General features: G+C 38.1%; 1 protein-coding gene across 1 annotated transcript in view; it reads right to left on the minus strand.

Annotated features, from left to right (window-relative positions):
- CFTR (CF transmembrane conductance regulator) overlaps positions 1-21207 on the minus strand; it is a 228376-nt gene that overhangs the window by 62343 nt on the left and 144826 nt on the right. The window contains exons 12-18 of the mRNA XM_082255316.1: positions 18594-18688; positions 14611-14697; positions 12052-12784; positions 10070-10198; positions 6917-6954; positions 6369-6619; positions 4417-4496 (exon numbers count right to left, since the gene is read on the minus strand). Of these exons, the coding sequence (XP_082111442.1) occupies positions 4417-4496; positions 6369-6619; positions 6917-6954; positions 10070-10198; positions 12052-12784; positions 14611-14697; positions 18594-18688 (1413 nt within the window). The remainder of the gene's footprint in view (positions 1-4416; positions 4497-6368; positions 6620-6916; positions 6955-10069; positions 10199-12051; positions 12785-14610; positions 14698-18593; positions 18689-21207) is intronic.

The following is a 21207-nucleotide window of genomic DNA, read 5'->3' on the forward strand; positions in this document are numbered from 1 at the left end:
ACCGATGTAAAATTATACGAGAAAGTATTGGCCTCCAGACTTCTCCCGATTCTCCCAACCTTAATAAAACCAGATCAAACCAGATTCACAGCAGGCAGACAAGCGCCAGACGCCATCAGAAGGGTCATCAATATTATACAATATGTCAAATGCCGTCGGATGCCTTCTCTGCTCCTCTCGCTGGATGCGGAGAAGGCATTCGACAGAATACATTGGGGTTACATGACGTCCACTCTCCAAAAATGTGGATTCTCTGGGTCTATCCTCTCTGCAATACTAGCCCTTTACTCTTCTCCATGAACACAGGTATATACATCAAATGTCCTGTCTAGAGCATTTTCCATTAGCAATGGAACAAGACAGGGCTGCCCCCTCTCACCCTCCACATTCAACCTGCTTAAAGAGCCCCTGGCTGAAACAATTAGATCCCACGCCAATATCCCTGGACCCACACATTAGAACACAACTCATAAAATCAATATATTCGCAGATGATATTATTCTCTTTCTGACTGTGCCCCCTACCTCCCTACAACATGCCCATGAGGTTATCAAAAATTTCAATCAAGTCTCATATTATAAAGTAAACTTTACCAAGTCACTCATACTAGCCCTCGACATCTTACCTGCCATACAAACGAACCTTCAGGTGTCTTTCCCTTATACCTGGACCAAAACGGCCATCCCATACTTAGCCCTCCGAAAAACTGCCCAACCGGCACAACTAGCAGAAATTAACTATTCCAAATTGATAGAAAAGATCTCTAAAGAAAAGTCATAGCCAAAACTGAACTCACATGGTCCAGTAGGTTAGCAGCATACAAGATGCTTATACTACCCCATATATTAAAAATCTTTCGGACCCTTCTTATACCCATTAAAAGCTCTCACCTCAAATCCTTAAATTCCTCCTTTAGACACTACCTCTTGCAAGCAAAACGCCCAAGAAGCGCAAAAGCTCTATTAATAAAACACAAATCGGCTGGAGGTATGGGTTTGATTGGCATATTGGACTACTATCGTGCCTCTAGACTTACCCAATCAAAATGCTGGTTCATCCCCTCAGAGGCTCTATGGTGCAAAATAGAATCTGCCCTTAACCCTGTACCCAACCTGCATCTTCTCCTAATGATGGATACATGGAAACCATATACCCTTTTTACACTTCCGTTAACTACCCAAGCAGTTGGAGAGACCTTTGCAGATCAACCTCAGCATCAGCCAAAGTGAAAGATGTCCCTATACCGATCTAAGCTCTTGCTCACAGTATACCCAATCTAACCCTCGCAGAATGGCAGACACAAGGTATTACTTACGTTGCGGACCTATATCATAAGGAAAACCTTATGGGCTTCCAAACACTCAAAGGAAAATATAATATCCCATCCAAAGACTATTACGAATTTTTCAAAATAACCCACTTTTTAAAAACCCTAAAAACTCACCATATATACCTTTCACAACCTGTATGGAATTTTCTTACCAATATCAATTGTCCATATAAAGGCATTTCATTTTTTTAAAAATCTTTTTTCAAGACAAACTGAAATTTACCAAAACAACCCCAGAATTGGGAAGTGGACCTCGGTCAATCCTTCTCAGTGGAAATCAGCCCTGAAATCAATACACACCTCCTCTAAATCTGTTGCCCACTGGGAACTCTCAAAAAAAATAAGCTTGAGATGGTACCATACACCCTACAAATTGTCATTGTTCTCTCGACAACATTCCCCATTGTGCTGGGGAGGCTGTTGGGCAGTTGGTAATATTCCCTGCAAGAGTCTAACTACTTTCTAGAAAAATGTTTTCGGCTCCATCCTCACAAGTATATTAACCCCACCTAACCCAGGTCTTCTCCTCTTTCTCCCACTATCACTGCTTCTCCTATCCACTTTTCAGATGGTCAGATATTCCCACTGCTATGCACACTCTCATCACTTTAATCGGGTTATCCACCCCACATCCCCCTTTAGGGAGTCACTGGTATTGCATACCAGCTATATCTTTTCTATAGGATATAATCTCATGGGCTTATCACCATCTATTTCGGCTATTTATTTACCCTCGCACTTTCTCTCCTTCCTTCTTCACTTTTCCACTTTTTACACTTTCCAACACTTTGCCATCTGTATTCACTATGGTATATTGCCTTGGCGGCTTGGTTCTCGGGTATGGACATTCCACCAATCTCCTTACTTGTATACGAGTTATTAGCTTCATTCAGCTTTCAAAACCCTATCATGATATTATTTCCTTAGAAACCCATTGTGGTCAACTGTTGGAGTTTTTGGTGGCCCTCACCCGTGGATCCACAGCATCCATAGATCTATCATCACATCTACTCATGTGCGCAGGCGTTGCTCCCTCAGCTCCCGGGTCAGACGTACCCTCCAATGGCGCATTTCTACACATCCTGCAACCCATCCTGGAACATATTTGTGAGTTCCAAATTTACAAGGGCTAGGGATAATAGGCTGCCATACAGCCACATACATGACTATTTTGCTATATATATATGTGTTTTATTTTTCCTAGATACTTGGATTTTACCCGCTCCTGATGAGTGTTTTTTACACGAAACGCGTCAAGCTTTCCAAGAAAGAAATCCAATGTCAATATTTGCATTATTATGTATTTTAAGTTATTGGTATACTACCTGTACATATGGGTGACATTCATGTTGCCAGACAACATGCATGTACTCATGGTACTATTTTATTCATATGTTATTGTTGTCATCTATACTATCATATTCATGTATGATCCAAGCTCTTTATGTTGTTCTCTATGTACACCATTATCATCCAATATTTTTTACCTCATCTTTGAGTAGAATAAAAATATGACTTATCATACTTGTTTTGTTATTTGATGGTTGCACAATTATTAGTCACACAGGGTCACACATCTCATATAAAGTCCCAAACTATGATTATTATGCCACCTAACCCAGGTATGGCCATTCTGAACATAGGCATCCACAACTTCCCCCCTCAATATTGATCCTTAATCACAAAGGGGTGGAAGTCCAATAGAATACCCAATCTATCGGAAGTCCTAGAAATAATGCAAACTCATTACCTGTACGAATCCTCACTAGCTAACAGATGTGGCCACAAACACAAATTTGAGTCACAATGGAAAGCTTGGAAAGTGTGGTACGCCATACATAATAATTTAAACTCTACTTAAACGGAAGTCAGCCTAGGTAATAGTTGGATACCAAACACCTTCTTAACCCTTAACTTCTCCCCTCCCTTTCCCCTCCCCCTCCTCTTCCCAATTCCCTTCTCTCCCTTCTGCCAGTTTAGTTTAAGTTCCTTTATATTTCTACATTTCTCGTATACTTACTGAACCACATATAAACCTGGAATCTTCATTTCACATGAATACATACTTCTCAAACTTTCTTGATATATGCTGTACAATGTAACCATTTCAATGCTGTTCTGTGTTTCTATTACCTTATACTATGTTTTATTTTTTTAACTGCTTTGTAAAATTGTGAATTCTTAATAAAAACAAATAAAAAAAAAAAGTTGATCGATAGATGGACTTCTGTTGAACAGGACTGTTGGTAAACCTTCATTCAATCAGCCACTTCAGCCAATCTGTTTGACTGGCCAGCTAAATGAAAAAACTGAGCGTGTATACCCAGCGTTACTTTCCCCATCAACATCACTTTTTGTGTCACTTGCCCCTCTCTTTTAGTCTGTAGACTCTCATGTGTAGGGCCTTCCTAATCCTCTTATCTTGATTTAATTGTAACTTTACTGTCTTGTAATTTTAAATTTAAATTTTCTGCAACCAATGCAACAGTGTTATGTGTACAGGACTTGCCAGACATACTATCTGGGATTGACTCGCTGCTTTTCATTGAAGTCAGCACAGAGCTTGAGGCCGAATTGCCCCTAGAATTGGAGTTTCAACATCCAAACAACATCCTTAGTATGAGCAACAGCAACAGGGTACTAGGGCTGCAGTTTTTTTAGTATAACCTTGAGACTAACTAGAACAAAAGCACACTCTCACACTTAGCAGTCAGAGTCAAAAAGGGCATATGACTTGCATCATTTACAAAACAGAAGCAAGTAAAAATGAACAATAAAATGTACCAAAACAATGTATACAGTTGACCTGGAGGGGATTGTTTTTCCCTAACAAAGCTAGACCTTTACTTTACGGTAATACCAATAATTATAGTCATCATCATAATAGTAAGCATATTTCTGGGGGATGATTCAATAGTTTGGCAGATCGTCCCGTTGATTTTCACATGAAGATGCTGAAGCAATCATTAGCTATGGGAAGACATAATCTAATTTAAAAAAAAAAGCAGATGTGAAAAGTTCACCCCAACTACAATTGTTTATTTTTTCAAAATCTGCAAAACCAAATTTTTGAGGAATAGGCTCACCTGTATGAAGTCAAAAATAGTCAGCGGAAGAAGATCATCAAGTATAGCAGTATCTTTTGAAAATCTGTTTAAGATTCGCCCTGCAATATAACACAAAGCTCTGTGACTAAGAGCTACATTGCAATTCAACCAAAGGTGTGACAAGAGCAAAAACAGTTTACTGTATGGTAGCCTTACAACAGATGCAAAACAATCAAGCCACATAAACCCCCATAACTTAAGTTTCATAAATGAAAAGTGACTTGTTGAAAGAATGATGAATATAATGGGTGACTGAACAATCCTGTTCTATTACCTGTGTAGCTTCCTCCTCTAGTTAGGGAGGGAAAGATAGAAAGCACCACCTGAGTACTTCCTTTCTTTCCCTCCTTTGCTTCGTTCCACAGATCTAGCTTTCTCTGAGGAAAGCTGCCACCATTCATTTATTACATGGACTCATGGACTCTAAGTCCAAGCTTTAGTAGTACTTCTTATGGACTACAATATTGACTGTTCTGAATGTGCCCTATTACTATTATTCTACACGTATACATTGTTTTCGCGCCAGCAGTTACTGTATTTTCTGTCCCTCCTCTAGTAAGGCTGCTAGGCTAGATCTAGTTTTTGGCTTTGATCTATTATTTTTGTCTGGTCAGGGTTTCCTAGCTGGGTGTTTAATTTCTCCCACCTGCTTCTGGGAGGATCTTCCAGAATATAGGACAGGGAGAGTCAAATGACCCGTATGAATATTTATAATTTCCCAGACAATCCCTAAAATAAGGCATCCAGAAGGTGGCTGGGGAGGTGATAAATGTTTGGGACGCCTTACCAGAGTAGCCTTCTGGGGCTGCTGCCCCTGGAAGATAGCTACTGAGGCAAGAAATTGCAATCTGGGCCCCAGCAGGAGCTGAGGACCTGAAGAAGATTGCCTATGGATTTTTGTTGCAGGGCACTGTCCTCCTGTCTGTTCTGGAGAAGCATCTTTTGTCTCCCTTAGTGAGGATCTATCTGTAGACGCTGAGTGACAGAGCTTCATGGGTAATTGTGAGTAAAGCCTGATTTGGGACTGTAGTGTGTGCCTGCCCCTGTAGGCATTTTCTACTAAGAAGTTTTTCCTCCAATTGATTCAAATTTGTCAGCATTAAATTCTAAGACATCCCCGAGACCAGCCTTTCTCAACCTTTTCAACACAGAGGAACCCTTGAAATAAATTTCTGGTCTTGTGGAACCCCTGCTAAAAATTAAAAATCTACAACTTTCAACACATTAGTGTGACAGTCACTTACTCTTGTCATCATTAGGAAGAAAGGAACAATGGTGTCATTGGGAACTTATCTGAGAGGCAGAAATTGCCCATTTCTCAAGGAACCCCTAGCAACCTCAGGAGGAACCCTAGGGGTCCAAGGAACTGTTGGTTGAGAAACCCTGCCCTAGATGGAGCCATTATTGTCAATGTCCATGAGATTGTGAATGTGACAGGTGGACTGTGTACTACTGTGGGGAATTTGGTCATAATCTCAGCTGCTCCTACAGGGGTAGCACTACACATGTCTTAATATAGCTAACAATTTTAGTAGGACCAAGCCCATGAAATAGAAGTAGTTTACTAATCTAAGGAAGTTTGTAAAAAATTTGTAAATGTAACTGTTTTAGAATATCTACTGTAAGTGCCTAAAATAGTTAATTGCCCACTGTAACACTTTAAGCTGAATCAACGGATTCATTGTCCTGGTAATACATGCATTAATTCATGGGACAACATCATGAACAGTGCACAATATAGGAAACAATAAATACCTGGATGGTTACAAGGCTTCTCAATAACAAATAAAGGATAAAGCGCAATTCCCATAGGTCATAGGACAGATTGCATGCCAAAAGAGGAAAAGAAAAAAGAAAGAACCATGGAGTCATAAGCCGTGTTTATTATATAGCAGGTTTTTCACCCATGTTTTGGCAATCTAGAAACATACCAGCTCTCATTGTATTGAATGTAGACATTGGAGCATGAAGAACCGCATGAAGCATTTTCTGGTGTAAGACCTTAGAGACAGATATGAGACTGTGCACAAGAGGCAAACCACGAAAGATTCCCATAGCTAAAAGTGAGTCAGCCACGCCAACATAGATATAAAATACATAGTATGAACTGGTAGAGGTCACGATTACTGCTACATTGGAGGAGTCATTCCGATTAGTGGTTGAATTATTTTGTAAATTACTTCTGTATAAAAAAAAAAACAAAAAAAAAACAGGAGAGTGTAAGGACACTTGCATATTATACACATGAATAAAACATCACTTTATACAAAACATAAATATATTAGCATAGGTTTTCTGTCCATGGGATATGTATTTAAATTTTTTGAAGCACCATACACAAAGTAAAACTTTCCAGTTAAGATATTTTCTGATTTTGGGCCTGGACTCATGCCATTATTATGACTCTAAATACACAAAAATCAGATACTTTCAGACTTTAGTGGCACTCAGAACATCATCTTGATAACAACATACTTACTCCTTGATAAGCAGAAGACCAACCAGTGAGGCTGCAACCTAAAAGGAAAGACAGCACATAATAATTTTTCATCCCGTAGAATGTATAGATCTAAAGCCAAAAATGGCAAAGGTATATGGAAGAAATAATGCCAAGCAGTCATTCCATAGAGCAGTAGCTGCACAGATATTCACAACTGCACCAGCTGAGCATTTGAGTATATGGCAAATGCAGACACCCTTGGTGCTGGCAATTTCTTGGGAGAACAATACCAATTATAACTAGCAATGCTACCTCGAGATCAATCAGCCCAGAGGCATCTACAAAACTACCTTAGGCCAGCTTTCTTGTGCCCAAACCTCCCACTACCCAAAAAAAAAAAATTATAGGTTGTTCTCCCTTCCCCCATCGAGAGATAACACAAATACTGTTTATTTAGTATTGGAACAACCAGGAACATGTCCATAGAGATCAGTACAGAATTTTTGATTATGAAAATACCTTTTGAGATAGTGTATACAGAGAATTAATACGTGTACTTTTTTATTTATACAGATGAATAGTGCAATTTAGTCTGCCGCTAAGTTATTGTTAAAACATTTATCAGATCTGGACATGCTACTGTTTTGAGGGAATTGAAATGACCTTTAAAGGGTTCTACCTGCCCATGTATGATTTACTCTTATTATCTTTATTGCTTTATAAGGGAATTCCTGTGTTTTTAAAGCTACACTCGGGTTATGATCTTTATTGCATACTTACATTGCTCCAGCAGCTTATACCTGAGGAGCCACTGGAGAAATTGACAATCACCTTGGTAGACGGTGCTACTACAGCAATAGCAGCAATCTTTCAGGTCCTGTGTGGTTTCCCCTCAGCACATAGGACCGCAAACTCCCTACAGGGAGGCGCTCTCTTAGTTTTGCCTCCATTCATCTTGTGTTTTTCATTAAATACAAAAAGTTCTCTGAAGAAGATGGAGATTGTGATGTCACTGCCCCTTCTCTCCACAGAATGTTCTTTGAATGGTGGCCTCTGTAGTCAGTGTGCACAGGGGAAGCTAGTCAGCACAGAACCTGGAAATTCACAGCTATCACTGCAGTAGGACCAATTACTACAGTAGTTGTCAGCCCCGGACACAATAACTTTCTTTGAAATATTTTTCTCAGTAGCCACAAAGAATATAAGTCCACTTTATGTGTACCCAATACATTTGAGAAGTCCAGTTATCACTTAAAAGTATCACTTAAAAGTAGTGGTGACATTATCACTGTGCTGCATATAGCCTGTGAGGACTGCAGATATACGATTAGAGTCCAGGAGTTCCACTCATTACAGACTGCCTACAGAAAAGTACATGGTGGCGAATAAAAGATCAGGTACATACACTGCATAAGGAGAGAGAGCAGCACTAATTGGTCTTAATACAGGAAGCTCCCATACAAAAAATGGAAAGTGCATTGTTATGGTTTACATACATTTTAACCCCTTTGCGCCGACAAAACGCAAATTGGTGGCCTCGGCTTCAGGGGGTCTTACCGGTGTGATGCCTGCACCTAGAGGCATCATCCCAATACCGTTGTTTAGAGCCGATGGTCAGCTTTCTTGTAATGACAACTGATGCGGCTGAGTTTCCCCCCCCCTCTCTCCGCCTTCCGCGACTCCCCTGGGTCTCCCGTCCCACCTGGAGACTCGCACGACCAGCTAGCACATCCACTGGCTGGCCAAACACCCGAACAAAGTCGAATTCAGTTCTGATTGGGTCTCTGATGTAAAAACCCAGAAGCAATGTCATGACATCACTTCCGGGGACTGGAGCCTTAAAGCCGCCAGATTTAAAAAAAAATGACAGCATTCAAAACAGCCAAACTTGGCGTTTTAAATGCTTTTAAGTGGAAAGGAGGGATTTGGGGTCTTTTAGACCCCCGATCCCTCCATAAAGAACAACTGTCACTTCCTATTACTGTCACATTCCTTGTGACAGCAATAAAAGTGATCAAAAATATTTTTTTAAATGAATAGTGTAAACATAAAATAATTAGGAAAAAAAAAATTTAAAGCGCCCCATCCCTCTGTGCTTGCGCTCAGAAGAGAACTGATGCTCAAGTCGCGCCCGCATATGTAAACGCTGTTCAAACCACACATGTAAGATAGTGCCGTGATCGTTAGAATTATCACTCTAACGATCGCGGCAATATCTTACATATGAAGTGATAATTCTAGCACAAGACCTTCTCAGGTAACTGTTAAAATTTTTTAAAGCGACGCCTATAAAGATTTTTAAGTACCGAAGTTTGTAGCCATTCCATGAGTGTGCACAATTTTAAAGCATGACATGTTAGGTATCTAGTTACTTGCCGTAACATCATCTTTCACATTATACAAAAAATTGGGCTAACGTTACAGTTTTTTTTTTTTTTTAATTCATGAAATTGTATTTCTTCCCAAAAATTGCATTTGAAAGATTACTACGCAAATACTGTGTGACATAAAATATTGCAACGATCGCCATTTTATTCTCTAGGGTCTCTGCTAAAATTATAGATATGTATATATAAATATATATATATATATATATATATATATATATATATATATATATATAATGTTTGGGGGTTCTAAGTAATTTTTGGAAAAACACAGATTTTAACTTGTAAGCAACATATTTCAGAAAAAGGCTTAGGCTCCAATGGGTTAATTATGCATGATCACAAAATGATACAATTTTATTTTGTTCCCTAGTACATATATATCATTTGTCCCACCAGATAATGACTGCTACTCTTCTATAAATAATTATGGGCATTTTTTTGTATTGGGGGAGAACTGTGGAAAATAATTTGTATAGAGCAGATGACAGCAAAAATGTCACAGTGGCAGGGTATACTACTACCCCTGCTTTATCACAGCTACTGAGTACAAACATTTCAGTGGAGTTTTTTTTAGGGGTTCTCCACTTCCATGAAGGAAACGGAAAAGCCTTTCACTTGGGTGCCATAGAGTGCTTATCGGCTGGGTGCCAATTATTAAAAGGCAGTTCAATTCCTGGGGGGGAACTTAGAAGCTGCTGTAAAGCTGCTCAGCCATTTTAGCACAACAGGGGAACTCCTTAAATAATCCATACAAGTTAAAAGAAATCGCCTAGTGGTAGTTTATATATTTTCAAATGAATACCTCTGCCAAGAAAATAACCAGGACAAGAACAAGAACAATGATTAAGCTCTTGTGAGTGGTGACATATCTGAAATAAGTGCTCCAGGTGGTAGTCGGTGATGTGCTGTCCGTGTCATCCAGGAAACACTCCTTTAAAAACCAGGAAACATAGCAAAGTTAGTTGCATGCATGTATCTCTAACTAAATGTAAGTACATGAAAATAATTAGGATTCTATAAAAAGTTTGGAAGTTAGTCCGCAGTTTGAAAATTATTTCTGGGGTGTTCACAAAGAAAGTCTGCTCCTCTACAATATTGAATATAGACTGAATTGTTAAACAACATTTTTATGCTGATTTTATCTTTTTGTCTTGCAACAGCATAACAGCAGTATTTCCACAACTTTCTGCCTAGCAAGGTAGGGGATAACTAATGTTTTTCATTTTATTTTGATGTTCACTTCTGCTGCCCAAGCTTGCAATATGACACTGTGGAACCAGAAGGAGCCAGGAAGAAGTAGCTGAGGGATGTTTCATCTACTACCAGCTTATCAGCAGGAGAACAATGGTGAATGGACATTGTTTTCCAACCCAACTGATCATATCCCCTGGAGAAAGGTAGAACGGGCATTGACTTTTGTTTAATTTGAGGTACCATATCTAAAATATACTATGTTGTAAATTCAATTTTATTAAATTATCTTTCTGTACGATAACCTCTCAGATATAATAGTATCAGTTTATTTTCAATTAAAAAAGTATACTTATATTTATTAGGGCTCCAATCCCCAGCATTTTGTAATATAACATACAAAAATGCAGTTCCATGACTATCATGGCTGTGCAACCATCCATCTGCAATACATCTTCTTACTCCTGCTCCCCCGACATATGCATGCCCCAATCTCCGTACAGCTCAATGGAAAGCCATAGCTTGACAAGCTTATGACTGTCTTTCCCACTAAAGTAAATGGAGCTCAGTCTATTCATGTGCTCAGGATACAGTACAGGTTACACAATGAAGATCACTAGGTTGTAATTTAGGTCTGTTATATAAAAAAATGCTCAAGGAGGAGAGAAGACCTAGGAAGAATTAGTGCAGCAAAAGCTGACTTATTGTTGAAGGACTCCAGTCTGCAAATGTATTCTCGAAATGTATCCTATTTTTTCCAGGAACTTTTACGTATTATCTGATTAAAACCAGGCTCCCAGGAAAATGTGTTGTCTGTGCAAATCCACACCATTTTATGGGGGTTTAAATAAAGTAGAGCTAAATTATTTTTGATAGAGTAAGGGAGAGTTATAACTACTGTTAGTTAATTTTTACCATCTGTGTCCCATTGAGATTTCTGTTAACTGTGCCATAACCAGAACAGAAAGTGAGAGGAAATCCCTTCAAATTAGGGGAATCCCTGATTGCCACCAGACCTAGTGCTTCAATTGGAAGATTTTCCCTCTATTTGTGTTAGTGTTAGGGATTGTCTTTTACTTTCCATAATAATGGTAAACAGGACAATTAGAGAGCGTGGATTGCCCTAAAAGGGGCACAGACAGCAATACAAACCTGAGAGGTGTTCTAATCCTTGCATTCTGTCCAAAGCAGAAACGTTTTTCCTTTATTTATACTTTAAGCTTATATGTAAACTAGACTAATTGCTCAATTAATTTTCATTTTTTTGGTCCTACAATTTAATGTACAGGGTTGGAAGCTATCCCCTTTATGGGGGCATGTTCACATTGTACAAAAGGTAACTTTATACTCTGTGGCCCAGAGAATATTTTCATATTTTTTATATTAAAGAATTAATCATCCAGGTTGGTATTTGACAGGTTATTGCTATGTCTTAATAAATAAACAAAATGATAGACCTGATCAACTTAACCGTGGAAGTTTTCCTTGAATGTATTTTGATCAGACTTTTCCAGCATGGAATCTTCAGTAAGGACATAGTAAAACATATTTTAAAATGAGACAAAATAAGAAATCCACAAATCATATTTATACCTTTAAATCTTCTTCATTAATTTCTTCACTGATTTCCATGATACTCTCTTGAGAGGAACGTCTGCTGTAAATATCTAATTCTCGTGTTATTACAGATTGGGGGGCCATTGACATTTTTCTAATGGAAGCACTCCCTCTTGAAAAAGCAATTTGACTTTGTGAAACTGATGTATTAGTCATTAGGTTCAACACTGACTGCCTCCTTCGACCTTGAAAAGTTGGACCCGCGTTGAGAATGTTACTCCGTGGTAGGATAGCTTCCCCTTGTTCTGAATCGGGAACTAAGGAAAGTTTTCGTTCTTCTGGTTCTGCAGGGGCCTCTTCTTCAATTCCTCCCATTTGTGGCTGAGCTTTCTGCATGATTGAAAACTTTCTACTTGACTTCCGAGCATTTATAATGGAATTTTTCCTCTTCTCCATAATTTCTGCTGCCTGCTTAAAGGACTTATTTCGGGCTTCATTTCTAGCAACTATAGGTTCACTGTCAATGGAGAGTCGTCTCAAGGTCTCTGTTAATATTGAATTTCTCCGTTCTGCACTAAAGTTATCAAAGGCATCAAATCCCATAAGCTGGGAGCTGAAGTCTGGACGTTGCGCTTGCAGCTCTGCAAATGTTCCATAAAAATAAGAGGTACCTTCATGCAGAATGAGTACTTTGTCAGCTTTTTTCAGCTGTTCCAGTTTTGAGGTAACTAGAATTCTGGTTTTGTTGGCCATTAGCTTGCAAACACAGCTAGAAAAAAAAAAAAAACTAATCAGTAATCATCATAAAATAAATCATATTGGATAATATTTGAAAGAAAATATGCATGTCAAAGGAAAATGTTATATATATATATATATATATATATATATATATATATATATATATATATATATATATATATATATATATATATATATATATATATATTATATATATAATAGATATATATATATATGAAAAAAGGGCATGCTTTACAAAAAATTTGTTGAGGCTGCCCTGGGTTTCCCTAACCAATTACTGTATGTGGGCCACAGAGAATCTGCTTTTGATTTGCCTACACAGAGATTTAGGACCTAGATTTTTATTTGGGAAACCTATCAATAACAAAAATGTGTGTCCAGGACCCGTAGACAGATAGACAATTTTTTATCTCTAAACAATGAATTAAAATTGAAAGAAGCAATGTTTCTCCTGGAAAGAAAATTTATGTGTAAAATAATAAGATTATGATTTGTAATTTAAAAAAATTATATAGCAAGAATGTAAAACCTAAATCTAGCTTTAGGCTAAAATAATTACATATATTAGTAAAGCAATGTAGAAATGCAAATGTAGATGAATAAAGGAGATAAACAATCATTTCTGTCATTCTGCCATCAGCAGAACAAAGAGGCTAAGTGCAATGGACAGCAAAGGATACAAAAAAAATGTATATAGCTACTAGCTGCTACTAGCAGCTTCTTTGCCTGCACACATTTATCATACATATGATACTTAAAAGCAATAGGCAAGCAGACCAAAATACAAAATCTAGACTCAGCATAAATGACATGCATTCTGTTGGTCAGAGATAATGCAAAAAAAATAAAAAATTTGAGGCTTCTACCATTTCTACATATAATAGATGAATTCCCACTACAACGCAGATTCACAATTTCTTGGTTGCCGGCTGCAGTAGGAAGCAGTGTAGTGCACGATTCAGGGCATCACACGGCTCCCTTTTTTTTTCTTTTCTTGTTTTTTTTTTTTTTTTTTAACAAACTTAACAAAACATACACTTTATTCACTGTAATGCAGGGCATTGCAATGCCATGCGCTGCGCTGCGCTGCCTTACATTGCAGTGCGATTCCGCATAGTGCGATGCAATACAATGCAGCACGTTTGCATTGTGCCGCTGCATGCTGAAGTGCAGCACTGGGCTGGGTTGAAGCATGAATGGGACACAAAGGAAACAATTGTATCCTGTGTGTCCCTGCTGTGACAGGCGTTTTACAATGCGGTAACATGTCTGTCACTGCATAAAATGTGAATAAGCCCTAAAGACTGATGATCCAATACACATATAATCAGTTTAGATTATTCTGTTTCACAGATTATAGATTTAAGATGCTTAGAATCTTTACATACACATATTTAGGGTGTAACATGTTACAAATACAGCAGCCTCGCTCCACCCCACTGATCTGCCATTGTGACAGTGGGCAGGGGAATCCTCTCCCAGCACCCACTGTCACAATTTAAAAACAGCGTGGGGGCTCCACCCACACAGCCATGGTATTCATTCACAATTATCTTTGAATAAATGAAATATAAGTCCTGTCTGCCACCTCCACAGACAGCGTTTAGTTCTCAATGAACTGCGAGGGCGCTGATGAGCGCTCTCATAGTCTATGGACACTCCCTGCACTTCAGTAACTGTCTGCCCGTAATGGATTAGCAAAACCCACTAGAGTTGATGGACCTAAGTGTTAAAAAGTATATTGCCTTTTTATTTTTCTGCAAAAATGATGCTCTGTTTTGGTAGACCATGAGTTTATGTATGCAAAGAGCAGTGAATGAGTTGGTTACATACCTTTCAAATATTTCTTTCTCTGTAAACAAATCAAGGTAACTAAATGGAGAATCCAGTAGGTAGAGGTCAGCATCTTTGTACACAGCTCTAAATAAACCACAAATAAAAATTGATAACTAAAACATTTACCAGGACTGTACCCAATATGCATTACCATAAAACAGGGGTATACCAGGGACAACGGTGGGCACCATGTCAAATAATATATAAAGTGCTTGGGGGGTACGGGAATTTTCTTTTCTTGCACTTTTGCACATTTCTTTTTTGATTATATTTCTCTCACGATTCACCCATCATTGATTAGAAAATTGTACATTTTACAAAAATTTCCAACATGCCTGATCACTCAAATTCGATGGGCGCACGAAAATCGGCCGTTGCTGCAGCCCACTAAAGGTGTGAAATTTGAACGAAAATTCTTATGTAAGATTTTCTAAAGAAAATGATTTCAAAATTTTGACCAACATATGGCCAGTCTTAGTCTTTTGGGTCCCTTTCACACAATGGGACCCATCATGTCGGCCTGTCCGTTTTTCAGACGGGCCTGATCGGGCCACCCATTCTCCTCTATGGAGAGGCGGCTGTCAGTGGAGATGTGTCCGCTGACACCCATCTGTCATCTAATCCGACAAGATCCCCTTAAAACAGATGGATGGTCATACGTTCACCATCCGTATAGCGGATCGGATTAGATGAAAATTGACATGCTATCCGTTTTAATCCAATCTCCCCATAGAGGAGAGTGGGACTATGACAGGTCCGTCTCTGCACAGTAAACAGAGACGGACCTGTCATCCGCCTGCTCAGTGGGGATCAACGGAGCGATCCTTGCTGAGCTAGCAGAATCCGCTGAGCGGATCTGCCCTATGAGAAAGGAGTCTAATGCTGGCCATACACTAGTCGAAAGATCGTTCGAAAATCTGTCATTTGGTCCGATCGTTCATTTTTCGTCCAGTTAATGGGCACAAACAGAAAATCGTTTTTAACTTTTCAGAGCCGATAAATCGAAGGAACAATTTTGAAAATCCACAGACCAAACGATAAACGAACGATAAATTGAAAGGTTAGTGTGTTTGCACTAGGCATATGTGACAAACTGAACAAAAAATGGATTCATTTATGTCCATTGAACGATTTATCTTTCGAAATTCGCTCATTACATGATGGCATAATCGTCTGCTCTCACGGCCGATTTTTAGTTTTTCGAAAATGAGTTTGCCCGATATTTCGGCTAGTGTATGGCCAGCTTTAGTAGTTTCTAACACTTTACAAGCACCTAATCACTGTTTACATTAGAGGGCTGGCAGACTGCCAAGATCTGCTCTCATAGAAAAAAATTTAAAAATTCCATATCTGTTTTGTGATACAGAGATGAATGAAGACATGTTTGAACTGCTTTACATTGGCCGGCACAGGTGCTTTTAAATTGGCTATAATGCCCGAGCCCAGAGGGAGGGGCTCCCGATCTTTCTGCACTGTGATTGCAGGGCACAATGCTGACATCATCATGAGCTCATCCTACCAGCTCCTGTTCATCAGTAGGTTATAGCTCTGTCACAGTTCTGGGGGCACTGATGGAGTGCTCCCCAGAACTACATAACGATGCATTTAAGCCATTGCTGGGCATTAAGCTTACCCATTCTGCCACCGCACATATACATCTAGCAAGTCGTAAACGGTTAAAGTTCTTTTTGCTGCTTGTTAAGAATTTGTAAATAATTTGGTGTGCATGATTGGGCACAGGTGCATTTTATGTTATGGGCATATTTTTCAGCTACCTCTCATCTCCATAGCAATGCACACTCTACTCGGTCATTCATGTTCTTAATAAAATGACAAACTTCTGATGTCTACTGCAAATTTTACTATCATAAAAAAAAAACACACTCTGATGTCAACTGCAAATTTTACTATCATGAAAAAAAAAAAAACACACTCTGATGTCTACTGCAAATTTTACTATCATAAAAAAAAACACACTCTGATGTATACTGCAAATTTTACTATCATGAAAAAAAAACACACTCTGATGTATACTGCAAATTTTACTATCAAAAAAAAAACACACTCTGATGTCTACTGCAAATTTTACTATCAAAAAAAAAACACACTCTGATGTCTACTGCAAATTTTACTATCATAAAAAAAAACACACTCTGATGTCTACTGCAAATTTTACTATCATAAAAAAAATCACACTCTGATGTCTACTGCAAATTTTACTATCATAAAAAAAAAACACACTCTGATGTCTACTGCAAATTTTACTATCATGAAAAAAAAACACACTCTGATGTATACTGCAAATTTTACTATCATGAAAAAATTTACTATCATGAAAAAAAAAAAAACACACTCTGATGTATACTGCAAATTTTACTATCATAAAAAAAAACACACTCTGATGTCTACTGCAAATTTTACTATCATAAAAAAAAAAACACACTCTGATGTATACTGCAAATTTTACTATCATGAAAAAAAAAACACACTCTGATGTATACTGCAAATTTTACTATCATGAAAAAAAAACACACTCTGATGTATACTGCAAATTTTACTATCATGAAAAAATTTACTATCATGAAAAAAAAAAAAACACACTCTGATGTATACTGCAAATTTTACTATCATGAAAAAAAACACACTCTGATGTCTACTGCAAATTTTACTATCATAAAAAAAACACACTCTGATGTCTACTGCAAATTTTACTATCATAAAAAAAAAACACACTCTGATGTATACTGCAAATTTTACTATCATAAAAAAAAACACACTCTGATGTCTACTGCAAATTTTACTATCATAAAAAAAAACACACTCTGATGTCTACTGCAAATTTTACTATCATAAAAAAAAACACACTCTGATGTATACTGCAAATTTTACTATCATAAAAAAAAACACACTCTGATGTCTACTGCAAATTTTACTATCATAAAAAAAAACACACTCTGATGTCTACTGCAAATTTTACTATCATAAAAAAAAACACACTCTGATGTATACTGCAAATTTTACTATCATAAAAAAAAACACACTCTGATGTCTACTGCACATTTTACTATCATAAAAAAAAACACACTCTGATGTCTACTGCAAATTTTACTATCATAAAAAAAAACACACTCTGATGTATACTGCAAATTTTACTATCATGAAAAAAAAACACACTCTGATGTATACTGAAAATTTTACTATCATGAAAAAATTTACTATCATGAAAAAAAAAAAAAAACACACTCTGATGTCTACTGCAAATTTTACTATGATGAAAAAAAGCACACTCTAATGTCTACTGCAAATTTTACTATTATGAAAAAAAAAAAAAAAACACACTCTAATGTCTACTGCAAATTTTACTATTATGAAAAAAAAAAAAAACACACTCTAATGTCTACTGCAAATTTTACTATTATGAAAAAAAAAAAAAACACACTCTAATGTCTACTGCAAATTTTACTATTATGAAAAAAAAAAAAAAAACACACTCTGATGTATACTGCAAATTTTACTATCATGAAAGAAAAATACACACTCTGATGTCTACTGCACATTTTTCCCTGGTATATGAGAACTATGTGTGTGCCCTTTTTCCTCCACGTTGATGTAACAGTTCCACATAAACTGTAAAGGCTAAAAGTTAATCCTGTTATTTGCCTTATAAACCTGTCCTAAATGTTCTGCTGTTTCACGGGCCATTTCCTTACACCAAATCCTTCTAAAACAACAACTTTTTGCTTAATTCTATTCTCTAAAATAATTCTGTATTACAAGCATGCACTATAACATCAAGACGACCTTTTTAAATGACTGCCATCTGTTATTAGAAATTATGTACGCAGGGGGATTATCAACACCGCAGGAAGTCATTTTATTCTTAAACTGGATTTACAATGTGACATTTATTTAAGGAGTACAGCAAAGTAATGATGTTATTAGATATGCTGTGAGAAGCTCTTGAAATAAAAAAGTTGTACCTTGCTAGAGAGATTCGTGCCCGCTGTCCTCCACTCAGGGTGATCCCTCCTTCCCCTAGAACAGTATCGTCTTTCTCTGGAAACTTTGCAATGTCCTGTAAAATGAACAGACATGCAGCAATGTTGAAAACATAAGTAGATTTTGGGGTTGATTTACTAAAAATGTAGCATGTAAAATCTGGTGCAGCTCTGTACAGAAACGAATCAGCTTCCAGGATTTTTGTCAAAGTGTACGGCCCCTTTCACACGGGCTTTCCGAACAGGTCCGCCTGTCAGTTTTTTCAGGTGGACCTGATCAGATGCTTCATGCATCTCAATTGAGCGGCGGATGTAAGTGGTGACATGTCCGCTGACACCCGCTGCTATCAGATACAATCCTGTCCGTGAAATCCAGACAGATGGAATCCCTATTTTCCATCCGTCTGGAGGATCGGATAGAATCGGATGAAAACGGACAGTCGGTCCATTTTCATCCGATCTCCCATAGAGGAGAGCAGGGCTCTGACAGCTCCATCTCTGCAAAGTAAGCAGAGACGGAGCTGTCATACGCCTGCGCAGCGGGGATCGGCGGATCGATCCCCGCTGAGGAAAACAGAGTCCGCCGGGCAGAAAGCCCATGTGAAGGGACCCTTATTGAACAAGCTGAAGTTAGAAGCTGATTGGTTACCATGCACAGCTGCCCCAGATTTTTCACTCTCCGGTTTTAGGAAATCGACCCCTTTAACTCAATTGACAATTGAAATATATGTGTCCACATCAAACAAATTAACAATTATATTAATTAATTAACAATTATAACATAAGTATATAGTATACAGCTGTCTATACATTAATGCATTTGTGCAACTACACAAATTATGTAGATGGATGAAATGCCCTGGGCCCTGACAGACTGCTTTATAGCTGGTGCCAGGTGTCAGAACACCCCAAGGGTACCTGGAGCTGATTGCCTGCAGGCAGCGTTCAGGCCTGGCTCCTTCAACAAAAACTTGAATGAGTAATCAACATATGTTGATCTGGCAGTGACACCCACTGTATCCTCTCTAACAGTGTATGGCTCCCGCTTCTGCATGAATATTCTGTAAGAAGAGAGAGAGAAAAAAACCTGCAGGCGGGCATAGCGCTGGATCAATACAGGACTCCGATAAGTATTATGTGGGCACCGGAGGGGGGGGGGGGGGGAGGAAGCAGATGAGCAAAAGTTCCACTTTTGCTTTATGGAGGTAAAAATCATTTTAGCTTTGAAGTGGATGTTTTTTTCATTATTGGATTTTTTTTTTTTTGAAGCAATACTAAACAGTGAACACAGGACTCTGCATTCACTATATTTGGTCTCCCACAGTACACAGAACATAGAATCGCAAAAGTTTTAGTAAATATAAACTGATAAAATACTTTTTCTCATCAGCAGTATATAGCAGTCTTGTGACTTCTATCAGTGTCTGGTTAAAGCTTGTAGGGGAAGTTTTTATCCCCCCCCCCCCCTGATTGTCCTATGAGGCTGTAGTAGGACCCCTGACCCTCTAGCTGGACAGTGCTGATTGGCCCTGTGCTGATCACATGCACTTTACCAAGAAAAAAAAAACTCTCTAGTAATACACACCAAACTGAGCATGCCCAGCTTGCCCCCAAGGCTCTGTTCTATCAGGAGATGGTTTGGGGACAGTGGAAGAAGGGGAGGAACAGAGAAGATAGGATCAAACAGCAGAGGATTATTCCCTTAGGTTCCACACTGACTATAAAAAGCTTGTTTTACTGTATATACAGACTGATTTTACTCTTGTGAGTTTAGTAACATTTTAAGTGTAATATCATTATGCATAATAGGTAAAGCATATACTTAGTTTAAGATAGAGAGATATGCCCAACATTTCTGTCCTAGGGACCACTGTCACCTAACCCATCCCCACTCCACTAAAAGAAATGTATACGTCTGTGCTTGCAGGGCTTTTAAGGATTGAAATAAAGGGAAATGAGTATGTATTGGAGAGATATACTGCATTTTTATTTTTGCTTGCACATACACTTAAAAAGAGAAATTTTTATACATGATTTCCCCTGTACAAGATAAACCTGACATATAAAACAATAGAAGCTGGGTATGATGCATTATTAGCTAAGCAGGTGAACATTACAGCATGCCTCCTATGAGCTTGGTTTCACAACACAGGAAAGTGCCAGATGCCACGCACTTCATGGTTTAAAATCCCCAGTCCTTTGACTATTGTTCTGTGGAACATAAAGGTCATCTTGCCCTTCTCCCTCACAGGGGTTATGGACAAAGTTCCTGTCTTTTTGTCAGAAAACAAGTCCCCACAGTGACATCTGATTTAATTTATGATCTTACCATACCTGAGTAAACACATGAGCACATTTCCAACAAATAAAAATGAAACTCATTAACGATCACATCAGATGACTAATGTGACCATATAGGACTGATAAGAATTTATATAGTACATTGAATAATGTGAGAACTAAATCTCTAGACCTCCTACTGTACCTCAAGGTCATACATTGCTTGCATGATGCCAGGCAGTCAGCAAAATCCTATAATTCAGATATGGGAGTAAAAGTACACTGTGGTCAGCGGTGCTAAAAGAAAGGTTTGTTC

The sequence above is a fragment of the Pelophylax lessonae genome (genome assembly GCF_965119305.1).
Source record: "Pelophylax lessonae genome assembly, chromosome: 4".
Classification (NCBI taxonomy): domain Eukaryota; kingdom Metazoa; phylum Chordata; class Amphibia; order Anura; family Ranidae; genus Pelophylax; species Pelophylax lessonae.